Source organism: Brachypodium distachyon, chromosome 1 (genome assembly GCF_000005505.3).
Source record: "Brachypodium distachyon strain Bd21 chromosome 1, Brachypodium_distachyon_v3.0, whole genome shotgun sequence".
NCBI lineage: Eukaryota > Viridiplantae > Streptophyta > Magnoliopsida > Poales > Poaceae > Brachypodium > Brachypodium distachyon.
In genome coordinates, this window is record NC_016131.3 from 40,790,570 (window position 1) to 40,801,108 (window position 10,539).

At 42.5% G+C, this 10,539-nt stretch overlaps 1 protein-coding gene and 1 non-coding gene across 2 annotated transcripts; both read right to left on the reverse strand.

The window, feature by feature from the left end:
- Positions 1-983: 983 nt before the first annotated feature.
- On the reverse strand, positions 984-10,346 carry LOC100821792 (serine/threonine-protein phosphatase 4 regulatory subunit 2). The gene is made up of 8 exons (XM_003563883.4): positions 10,170-10,346; positions 9,468-9,748; positions 8,049-8,129; positions 7,601-7,649; positions 7,360-7,468; positions 2,402-2,454; positions 2,199-2,261; positions 984-1,717 (listed from the first exon to the last, which is right to left on the reverse strand). Exons 2-8 carry the CDS (start codon positions 9,728-9,730, stop codon positions 1,364-1,366), a joined length of 972 nt encoding a protein of 323 aa, XP_003563931.1. The 5' UTR covers positions 9,731-9,748; positions 10,170-10,346; the 3' UTR covers positions 984-1,363.
- MIR7719 (microRNA MIR7719) lies at positions 4,008-4,146 on the reverse strand. Its single transcript, NR_126999.1, has one exon. It is a non-coding gene; the product is annotated as a microRNA MIR7719 (primary transcript).
- Positions 10,347-10,539: the final 193 nt, after the last annotated feature.

Sequence of the window (10,539 nt, forward strand, 5' to 3'; positions counted from 1 at the left end):
CCTTCCTGGCATCTCGCATACACGCACTGCCACATCAAAGGCCAAAGAGGAGAGGGGGGATTAACTGATTATAGTGCGGTTTGCTGCGTTTCTACTCCTTAACATGAAGAAATGACATGATGCAAACCACAGCAATATGCCGGCTGAAAACGCATTATACCGGGAGTTCAGGATGATGCAAAAGACTGGAGTAGCACCTAACCAAAAGGTGCCCTAAAAAAAAGGTTTATCTGTGCCACCTAAGCCTAATTGAGCTCCCTTTTTTGTTTGTAAAATTCAGTAAAATAGCTCGGGAAATATCATATGAACTCAACCTAGTAACCATGATTGCGACTGAAAGGGCAACTTTCATTTCTGTTCTACAAGTGGCACGACCCCCCCCCCCCCCCCCCCCGAGATAATTTACTGAAAGGAAGAATGCAGTCACGGACCATCCTCGAATTAAAACGCTGGTGACCTGAGTGATTTGGACATTCTTCATCCGACACACGGCCAATTGGATTGGACAAATCCGAAACCGACACAAAGCCAAGAATTTTGAGTTTGTGTCAACACTCGACAGCGACACAAAACTTAGTGTCACATCATCAGTTAGATCGACTATATATAGTGGAGCATCAATTTACAAGACATTAATTATGTTGTCTCGAGCCAGGCAGGAGGGACGGTGTGATCACACGGGAACAAACTGGGAAATGTTATCCTGTCATCCTGAAAGTGGGTGCCCAATGGCTGACCCAGGGCAGGAATTGTGCTTGCACAACAACGGCTTGTTCGTTTCAGTCCGATCTTAGTTTATTTTCTCCTCAGGTTTCACAATCTCCAGCAATTCAGGCCAGCAATACTAGGAAGGCACCACGGTGCTGTTTGGCACTTCTCCTTTCCTAGTTGCGTCGAGCACTTTATCGCATAATAAGATGTGGTGCACTCCATAAAAAACACGATGGAGTGTACGATCGCACAAAATCAAGACAAAGAAACCCTGACACAAAATCCTTTGGATCAGGACGTTGCTAGTTGCAACAATGACAGCCAAAATATTCAGCTGACTGGCCCACATAACAACTGAAAGTACGGAGTGAACGAGTGCCCAGATTTTGTGATGTAACCAAGAAAAATGGGCCATGGCCATTTTGGGTACAATCGTCCTTTATGGAATTTTTAACTCATGATTGATCTCCTTGTTCATCGACGGCCCACCACAACTCGAAACCCCATGCACAATCAGCTAATCATATTGTTGTGCACATGTGAATCAAGAGAGAACACATAGCACAGTCAGCCAATCACGAGAGATTGGTAGCAATAGCTGGATTGCTAAAGAGAACTGCTCTAGAGCTTCTGGCCTTCGCGGAGAGCAAGCTCAGCTTTGTGGATCGGGCAATCTTTCACTGGCATCAACTGTTTCACGAGCAACATCACCTGAGTTAGTATCGGAGTTAACATCTGCAATCTCAATCTGATCAAGCTTCTCCTCCTGCATCTCGACATCATGGCTACCAGGCGCCACCTCGGCTTCTGCGTCAGCCATCTCTTCATCACCATCACCTCCTACATGCTGTGTTCCATTTGGCACAGCTGCAGGATGCTCCGGCAGCATTTCAGGTTTTACATCAATGGAACATGTGTTTTCCATGATCGCTGTTCCTTCTGAATTTGGCCCATGAGCGCTGTATGGGTCGGTGCACTTAGTTATAGTAGACGTTACTAGGAGGTTCTGCAAATAAGAGAGCTTAAAATTGGTAATGGACATAAAAAAATTCAGTTTACTGTTAATTAATTGTAATCCATTATTAGCCAGTACTCCAAGTCGTAGTCCAACAAGAAGGTCAAAGACTCGGATTCCAGATCAACAAGTTAAACTCATATACTGCAGAGTGCAGGGTAACATACTCCCTCTGTTTCTTTATATATACACATTTGGGGTTGTCATAAGTCAAACTTTAACAACTTTGACCGAGTTTAAGAAAGATAAAAACATATGCAACACCAAAGAAATGAAGTATAAAAATATATTTAGTAGCACTCCTAATGATACCAGTTTGGTTGCACATGTGCGTATGTTTTCAACAAACGTCAAAGTTGACAAAGTTTGACTTAAGACAAACCCAAATATACAGATATGTCGAGGAGGGAGCAGTAAAGAACCAGATACTACTAATATGCTCTACATGACAGTGGAAGTTCAAATAACAAACCTTCTCCAAGGCCAAGGCAAGCTTTGACAATTTTGTATATGTTCCTTTTGGATCCAACAAAATCTGTTGACAGAAAACTCATGTAAGACCCCGTTTGAAGTAACACCAGTACGACACAGGAATAAAACAACATAACCATTCATGATTAACAGCATTGACAGTATTGGATCACCATAAAAATTCAGGAAGGGAAAACTCATCACCTCACAAAGCCTTTGCAGTGTAAATGGAGGACCCTCATCAAACCTCAAGAGGGCTGCAAAAAGCCAAAAATGTGCAGACAAATTATCAAAGATTTGTGCATGCTCCGCAGAAAGTATGTAAGACATCATCTCTTATCATCTGTATAAACCAATAAATGTGCAAGCTCTTATAATTTATATGAGCTGAAGTGGAGATCCACTTGTAAGGTCCTTCATGCAATGTTGTGGTATGATAATCTCATTTCGTAGAATCACATTTACAATAATTTGGCTAGCTGTTTTTTTTTAAAGAAAACCGAGTTACAGATGAGATACTGCTCCGTTCGAAATAACAAAACAAAGAAGTGCAAATGTCAGAAGAATAACCACATAATCTGTCTTAACGAACTGATGTTTTTTTATTAAATAACTGCTTCTGCATCACCTTAGAAAAAAAGCACAGTAACACCAAATGGAATCTCAGTGCTCAGTTGAATAAGCATGCATTTCAAACCCACTTACAAAGTACAACAAGGCAACACCAAGAAACAATTAAAAACCCACCAAATGCTGACCTCATTTTAACTCCCAAATATAAGCTGACAAGGTACTTGTGAAACAAAAGCAACAGCATTCCGATAAGACTTATCCCAACATGCTCTTTGTATTCAAGTTCTTTAAGGCCCTGTGTGATAGCTCAGTTTTTCCAAAGTATTGTGATAATACAACGGCTATGCTTGGTAGCAGAGTATTTTTGAAACAAAGTATTAGCAAATTACAATATTTTAGCCTCTAGGTACAAGATAAGACAGTTTTAACAAACTAGAGCATTTTGGAGTATTGACAATATTTTGAATGTTGCTTTGTTGACCGATCTAAGCTAGCCATTGGTTCTTTTTTAATAACAGAATGATGTATCCATGTTAGTACAGATACATTCTACACTACAGAAGAAACGTACAAGTAGTAGCCAACCAACTGAACAAATCTACCATACCTATATAGGATCATAGGTTAAGATTTCAAAACAATGAACAGTAGGAAGTAGAAACAATCATCTGATTCCTAACTGAGGCATTTGTTCCAACATCTTATGATATCACATAATTGTTCAAAAAATAAACCTACTATGAACAAAATAACTATGATGGAGTATATAAGAATTTTCTTGTACACACGAAAATAGTATTGCCTTCAAACTTGACGGCCAAGCACTTTTTAAGGATCTCAAGAACAACATCATGTTGCACCATCATGAAGATTTCACGGCCAGCTCTTTCTTTCTTTCAGATAGTCTATCATCTTGAGATGTTCACTTGCTGAAAGCCCTTCACCAGTCTTTAGTTTGCTGATGCCATTAACAATGCCAAAGGATCTTTGTCAAGATTACTTTTTTCCATCTGCGCCACTTTCACATCTCTATAGCACTCATTTGCTTCATCTTTACATCAACATAAGTTGGAGGTTCTTTTCTAAGAGCAACCAAAATTTCAATCACCGCATCGTTGCCTTTCTTAGGCTGACCTGCGTCACTACCTTTTGAAGGCTTAGACCTCTTTGGTGGTGATGTCTTCTGCAGGAAACTGGCTACTAGTATTCTCCAGACATTCAAAGCAGTTAGCATATGTCAATTTAAGATCTTCGCCATATATGCTTCTATCACAATCATATGGCACTTAATTCGTCTAGTCCAACATACCGGCTCCAAGCTTCAAAGATCAGCAATATGATTGGGATAGAAACATGTATGGCGGAGATGTTGAATTGCCATCTGCTAGCTACTCTAAACGTATAGAGAATACTAGTAGTCAGCTTCCTGCAAAAGACATATACACACTTACCGACCAACCACCAATAGAGAGTATGGATGTCAATGGGTACTCGATCCCCGAATACCCGACGGGTCTAGACCCGATTAGCATGCGGGTCTGGTAAAGAATTAGACCCGCGGGTCTGCAAATGGGAAATTTTCGGACCCGCTGGGTCTGACAGGTCCGGGTCTGGTAGTGCGGCCCTGGATCCCCATAAACCCGGTTCAAAACATGAAGCCCACATGTCAATGCATATTGTGAACCACAAATTCGGCCCAGCCCAATCCTTGACCCAAGTAGAAACCCTAGCTCCTAGACAGGCCAGGCTAACTCAACTACCGTCCCACACCTCCGCCGCTAGTCCACTAGTCCCTGACTGAGACCGACTCCCTCTCCTCTCGTTCTCTTTCCCCACGAGCCCCTCTTCTCGTTCTCTATCTTCCCCACGAGGCCAAGACCACGAGCACCCCGCCATCCCGCAACCAACCGCCGGCGGCCCGGCGTCGTCTCCTCCAGCCCCCGCCGACTGGTCCCTTCCCCAAGTCCCCATCCGCCCGCGGCCCGCCATGGACACCATGAAGTTTGATGGCACGGAGAATGAGACCGGCGGCAAGCACGAAGATGAGCACTTCCAACCACTCCGACGGTGAGCACGTCACCAGATCCGGCCGAGCACCGCCCAGAGGCTCTCACCCCGACACGGAGGCTATATCCCATCGCCATGATGTATTTCTGTGATGATGTTTCTTGGTGTGGCTCTCGGATCGGGTATACCCGCCGGGTACCCAAGACCCGATCGGGGCCGGGTCTGGAAAATTCTAGACCCGATGCCGGGTTCGGGTCGCGGGGCGGCTGGCCTGGTCCAGGTCTGGTATGGCCCAACCCGGCCCCGACCTCCTGGGTGCCATCCATAATAGAGAGGTCTAAGCCTTCAAAAGGTAGTGATGAACGTAAGCCTAACAAAGGTAAGGATGTGGTGATTAAAGGGTTGCTTTTAGAAAAGAAGAACTCCAAACTTATGTTGATGTAAAGATGAAGCAAATTGAGAGCTATAGAGATGTGAAAATGGCACAGATGGAAAACAAATGATCCTAACAAAGATCCTTATCGCATTGCCAATTGCATAGGCAAACTAAAGACCATAGAAGGGCTTTTAGCAAATGAACATCTCAAGATCATAGACTACCTAAAAGAAAAAAGAGTTGACCGTGAAATCTTCAAGACCATGGAGCATGATGTTCTGAAGATCCTCAAGAAATTACTTGGCCGTTAAGTCTGAAGCAATATTATTTCATGTTATTTTCGTGTGAAGAAAAATCTTTTATAGTCCATCATAGTAATTTGGTTCATATTAGGTTTATTTTTAACAGATGTGATAATATATGATGTTAGAACCATATGCCTTAGTTAGAAATCAAGTGATTGTTCCCACTTCCTACTGTTCAATTTTATGAAATCTTAACCTACGATTCTAATTTTATTTCCTTAAATACTTGAATCAATATATGTACCATAGATTTGTTCAGATGCGTGTCTAGTACTTGTCCATTTCTTCTATCATGTAGAACGTATCTGTACTAGCATAAATGATACTCCCTCTGATCCTAAATTCTTCTCGTGGTTTTAGTACAAATTTGAACTAAAACTACGACAAGAATTTAGGAACGGAGGGGGTACATCATTCTTTTATTCAATTCAACAAGCTTAGGTCGGTCAACAAAGCAACAACCAAACAGGTCAAAGTATTCTCAATACTCCAAAACTACAAAGCACCATACGGCCAGCTCCATCGTATCAGCATGCTGACATGCCGGGATATGGGGACGCGCCGGGATATACCTGGATACAGATGAACCCAAGTATCCCCTGAATTTTGATTTAAAAGATATGAAAAAGTCCGGGATACAGTCAGAATTAGAGGGGACACACATCTGATACGGCGGGATTGGGATGGCCCAAAAACCCATCAAAGAAATTCTAACTTGCAGGGGGCACACGAAAGGAGCATTTACTCGTGGCTCGACCCCGACCCACCGCTCCAGTGACACTGCGGCACGCCGTTGCCAGCAGCCGTTGCCAGCAGCCGCCGCCAGACTCACTGCCTGCTGCCGCTCGACTCCTCAATGGCCGGGCCGCCGCCAATCTCCTCCGCCCTCCAGCATCTGGGATCCAGCAGGCAGGAGGTAACCCCTCTTCCTTCTCTCTGTCTAGTATTTATTGTTTACCCCTTCGAATCCCCTATCGCTTTGTTTTATTTGGTGTGCTTTTGTGCTGTTGCCGACTGCCTTGTGTTTTTCCTTTTTTATAGAAACATTAGGGAGGAGGTAACCCCTCTTCTCTCTGCTAATTTGCTACTGTTGCTACTTGTTAGTGCTGCTGCTGTTGCTAATTTGCTGCTGTTTTTTAATACACATTAGGAGACATGGATTCGAGGCACAAGCACGTAACAAATGGGGCATTATTTTTATCTCATCTCAATATATCTTCTCTTACAAATTACATTTTCTTAACTATCTATCTATAATTCTATATATTCACCGTATCCCCATATCACTGTTTTTGCCTTTTTGGAAAATCCCGTATCCCATGTCCCTGTGTCTGTAGGGGTGCAACGTAGCTCCAAAATACTATAGTTTGACAAAACTGTAGTATCTACCAAACATAGCCTGAAAGATATCTAGCTGCATATTTAATGCCTGGTCTTCAATGAAATAAAGTTGTGCAGTTCATGTCCTTCGAATCCGTTTGGTTGGCGATTGGGTCAGGGCTGAGCAGACCCGCCAGCGGCCACATGGTTCGGCAAAATTTGACGAGCAATGCAGATCACTTTTTCACGAGGAAATTCCATCATGGGCCGCTCCGCTCAAGCCCACCTACCGATCCAAATTCAAAAAATATCAAGCCGCGCCGACCCAACCCACCCGGCACCACAACCAAGCACATCCTCAATGGCCAACGTGAGTTATGATGATGCAGAAACTACACATCAGGATCAATAGCTGATTGCAAACCATACTGAGAGGGACGCTAGGAGTCTAAGACCATATCCAATTATAAGTTGTCAAGAAATACACATATATCACACGACAAAGTGAATTTAGTTAAAACTTGAATATTGCAACTGCAAAATGTTAAGGTGCAAAAAAAATTGAAGATTCATAATAATACCATCATTGAGCTGGGTGAACAACTCTGAGTATGTCTCTCCAGATAATGAATTTTGTTGCTGTCCATCCTCTCGGATCACCATTTGAGCGTCAGAATATTCACCCAAGACCTTGATATGTGAATGAAATGATGAAAAACAGTTCAGAAGGTAAGTAACACTACTATATTCTGATAAAAACATATAGCTAATATAACAATCTACAAACAATGTGAAACTCTTTTATGGCGTACCTCCCCATACCTGCATCAATTGGAGAGATAGCAATCTCTTGAGAAAACTCCAATCGTGCCTGTAAAGCAGAAGTTAATCCCGTGGCCAAGAGTAAAAGTGAATTGACAACAGTAATTTTGTTCAAATGCTCCTGACTAGCAACTATGCCCTGAACGATAAAGTGAACAAATAAATCAACCTAAGCTTGGTTCACCTAGAAGAATAGAAGTAGTAGAAATAGCACTCAGACAATTACTCATTTTCAAATGCTAGCTATTAGCCTCATAAAATACATTTTACTCAAAGATAAAACACAAGGGATCATCTGTTACTGATGAAGAAGAAAACTTCAATATAAGTTAGTAGCAGACGTGAGCAGAAAAATGAAGTTGAACATTCAAGGAATCTTTAAATAACATTAAGAGTGTCAATTCATCAAGGAATTAAAATCTAGAGAGCAGTAGATCCAGCATAATACCAGAACTTTCCCGTCTCCGCTATAACTTCGATGATGCTTCTCATTTCCTCAGGAGTAACATTGATAATTCCATCGGTATCCCTATAATGAAATACATTTCCCAAATGTTTAAAACCACACGAAAATAAGAAGTGGATTCAACAGAACTGCCATACCAATGGCATTCTTGGACTTTGTAGTCTGTAAGATTATACTGTCTAATTCACTACTAACAAGTTCAAATATCAAAATATCCAGCTATGTTACTGCAACTTTTTAATCAACATGTCTAAGAGTCAATGTAAGTGATGCAAGAAGAAATATCTCAACTTACAGTGATATCATGAATGCTAAAGTCCCAATATAACAAATCAGTAGATACCTCAATAAACCTAACCAGATAAAGATAGAATTTGAGAACATGGAAAGGTGAAGGTGTGGTCTTGCTTGCTCTGTTTGTTGTGTCCATACAGATTCTTATTTCTATATTTTAAATGAACTAAATATGCATTAGCACAAACCATCTGTATTCGTATGGGTGAGTGCTCATACTTTCTCAGCCATATAGCGTGCATTAATATATGTGCGCAAGTAAGTAAATGTGTGGTGAGAGAATATGCAGAGATATATTTCTTTGAAGAAAAAAGAAGATGTGTTGATGAGATAGCAATGAGCAATCACCAATACAAAGCACAAAATCCATAAGCATTAAATGTAATTCCTAAGATCGGTGGTAAATGTAATAATAGTTTAGGCATATCTCCATTCAGGTAAAAATTGTTCAGAAAAGACTGAAAACAACTGTAAACTGGCTCAGTTGGAGCCAATATGAAAAGTAGAAATTTGGTTCAATTCAAGCATCATTAGCTCAGCGACAAACTGACAACGAAACCATGATGGTTACACAGCATCTGTATTGGTTGTCATGGAAAAAGAATGCGGGGTGCAAGGATCGAGCGATGTAATAAATCTACAAAAACTAGGAATTCTAGTGAAATAAATGGTCGGATGAATATGCCAATCCAAAAGGTTGTAAAAAATGAGAAGAACCCAAAAGAAGGAACAAACTGCCATGAGATGATGAAATAGCGCGTGTCTGTGACAGAAAATAGAAGTGCTTGTGCTTAATAGATGGAACAATGTATGTGACTCTGTGTGTTGACTTAGGTGACTGGATTCTTCTTGAAGCTAGGCATTCAGGTTTGCTGGTATAAACATGTGTCTACGTGGTTTCACTTCAAGATTCAGACGAACAATTGGTGCAACAGTATGCATGCATCACATACCCATTAATGACACCCAATTATGATCCGTGTAATATGGGCATCTCTATACTCTACCAGATTATTGTTTCACTGCATACATTAAAAGCTTCTGCAACAATGAAAACACAACAATTAAAATCTAGGTCTAAAAATCCACTGCAGCCACATGAATTACCCGTGCTTCGTGTCTTGCGTAGTCGCATTGTCAATATGATGGTCCACATCAGCAGCTGCTTCAAGCACCACCATGGATGCTGCCACGCCCTCAACATGCTGGTCTGCATCAACAGGCTCTGGCATGCCCTCAACAAGTTGGTCAACAGCCTCCTCTGGAACCACCATAGGCACTGTCGAGCCTTCGACATGCTGGGCCGTGTCAACAGCTGCTTCTGGCACCACCATGGGCACCGTTGGGTTCTCAGTCGCAGCACCCTCCATTCCCAACTCTTCCGGTAACTGCAGGGTGATAACAATTCTTAATCGAGAAATTTGGGGTATTTACCCCAGCTATGTTCCTACATTGGGTATATGTGATTCTGTCCTGCTACGCTTAAATACCACGCAAGTTTCCATATGCTAGCTAATATATAGCGTTTCCGTCATCTTCCCCTCCTGTCTCATCGAAGCAATCTTTCCCCATCTCGATCTAACGATTCATCTCGGCACTAAGAGCCGCATGTTAGCTCTTCTGTGCCCCCAACCCTAGCGCATGCACGGGCGGAGGACCCAGTAGCGCAGCCGCCTACCTTCATTTTTGCCTCTGTTACGAATTGGGGAAGATTAAGGAGATGAAACGGGGAGCTAAAGGGCGGGATCCGTTCGTGGGGTGATGGGAGGAGAAACGGTCGGGAGCGAGAGAATCAAAGGGGAGATAAACCTGCGGTGGAGGCGCCGCGCGAGGAGGAATACGAGCTAGGGGGCTGGGGCGCTCGGCAGCGGGATGGGGAGGGAGGTGTGGCGGCGCTCGCGCGAGGAGGAAGACGAGCCACGAGACCCACGACCCACGAAGCGACGGGGAAGAAAATCGTACGAGACCTGCTCTGGTCTAATTGTCCGTGCAACTAATTTGAAGCAGAAAAATATAAAACAAGTAATTCCATTTTATACTCCTCAAATCTTGTAAAGTCCAAATTAACTTTAAAACCGGGCAAAATACCTAATTTTAACTCCTGAATCGTACCACGGGATCCATAGTTGTTTCCCCTTCGCTTCGAATAGTTTTGACCGCCACGTTGGCAAAAGGGCTA

Coding starts and splice junctions, on each gene's coding strand:
- LOC100821792 (XM_003563883.4), bottom strand. CDS start 9,730: ATGGAGGGTGCTGCGACTGAGAACCCAACGGTGCCCATGGTGGTGCCA. Junction 8,130..9,467: donor ACGCAAGACACGAAGCACGG/GTAATTCATGTG, acceptor ATTTCATTATAG/GGATACCGATGGAATTATCA. Junction 1,718..2,198: donor TTGCCTTGGCCTTGGAGAAG/GTTTGTTATTTG, acceptor TCTTATTTGCAG/AACCTCCTAGTAACGTCTAC.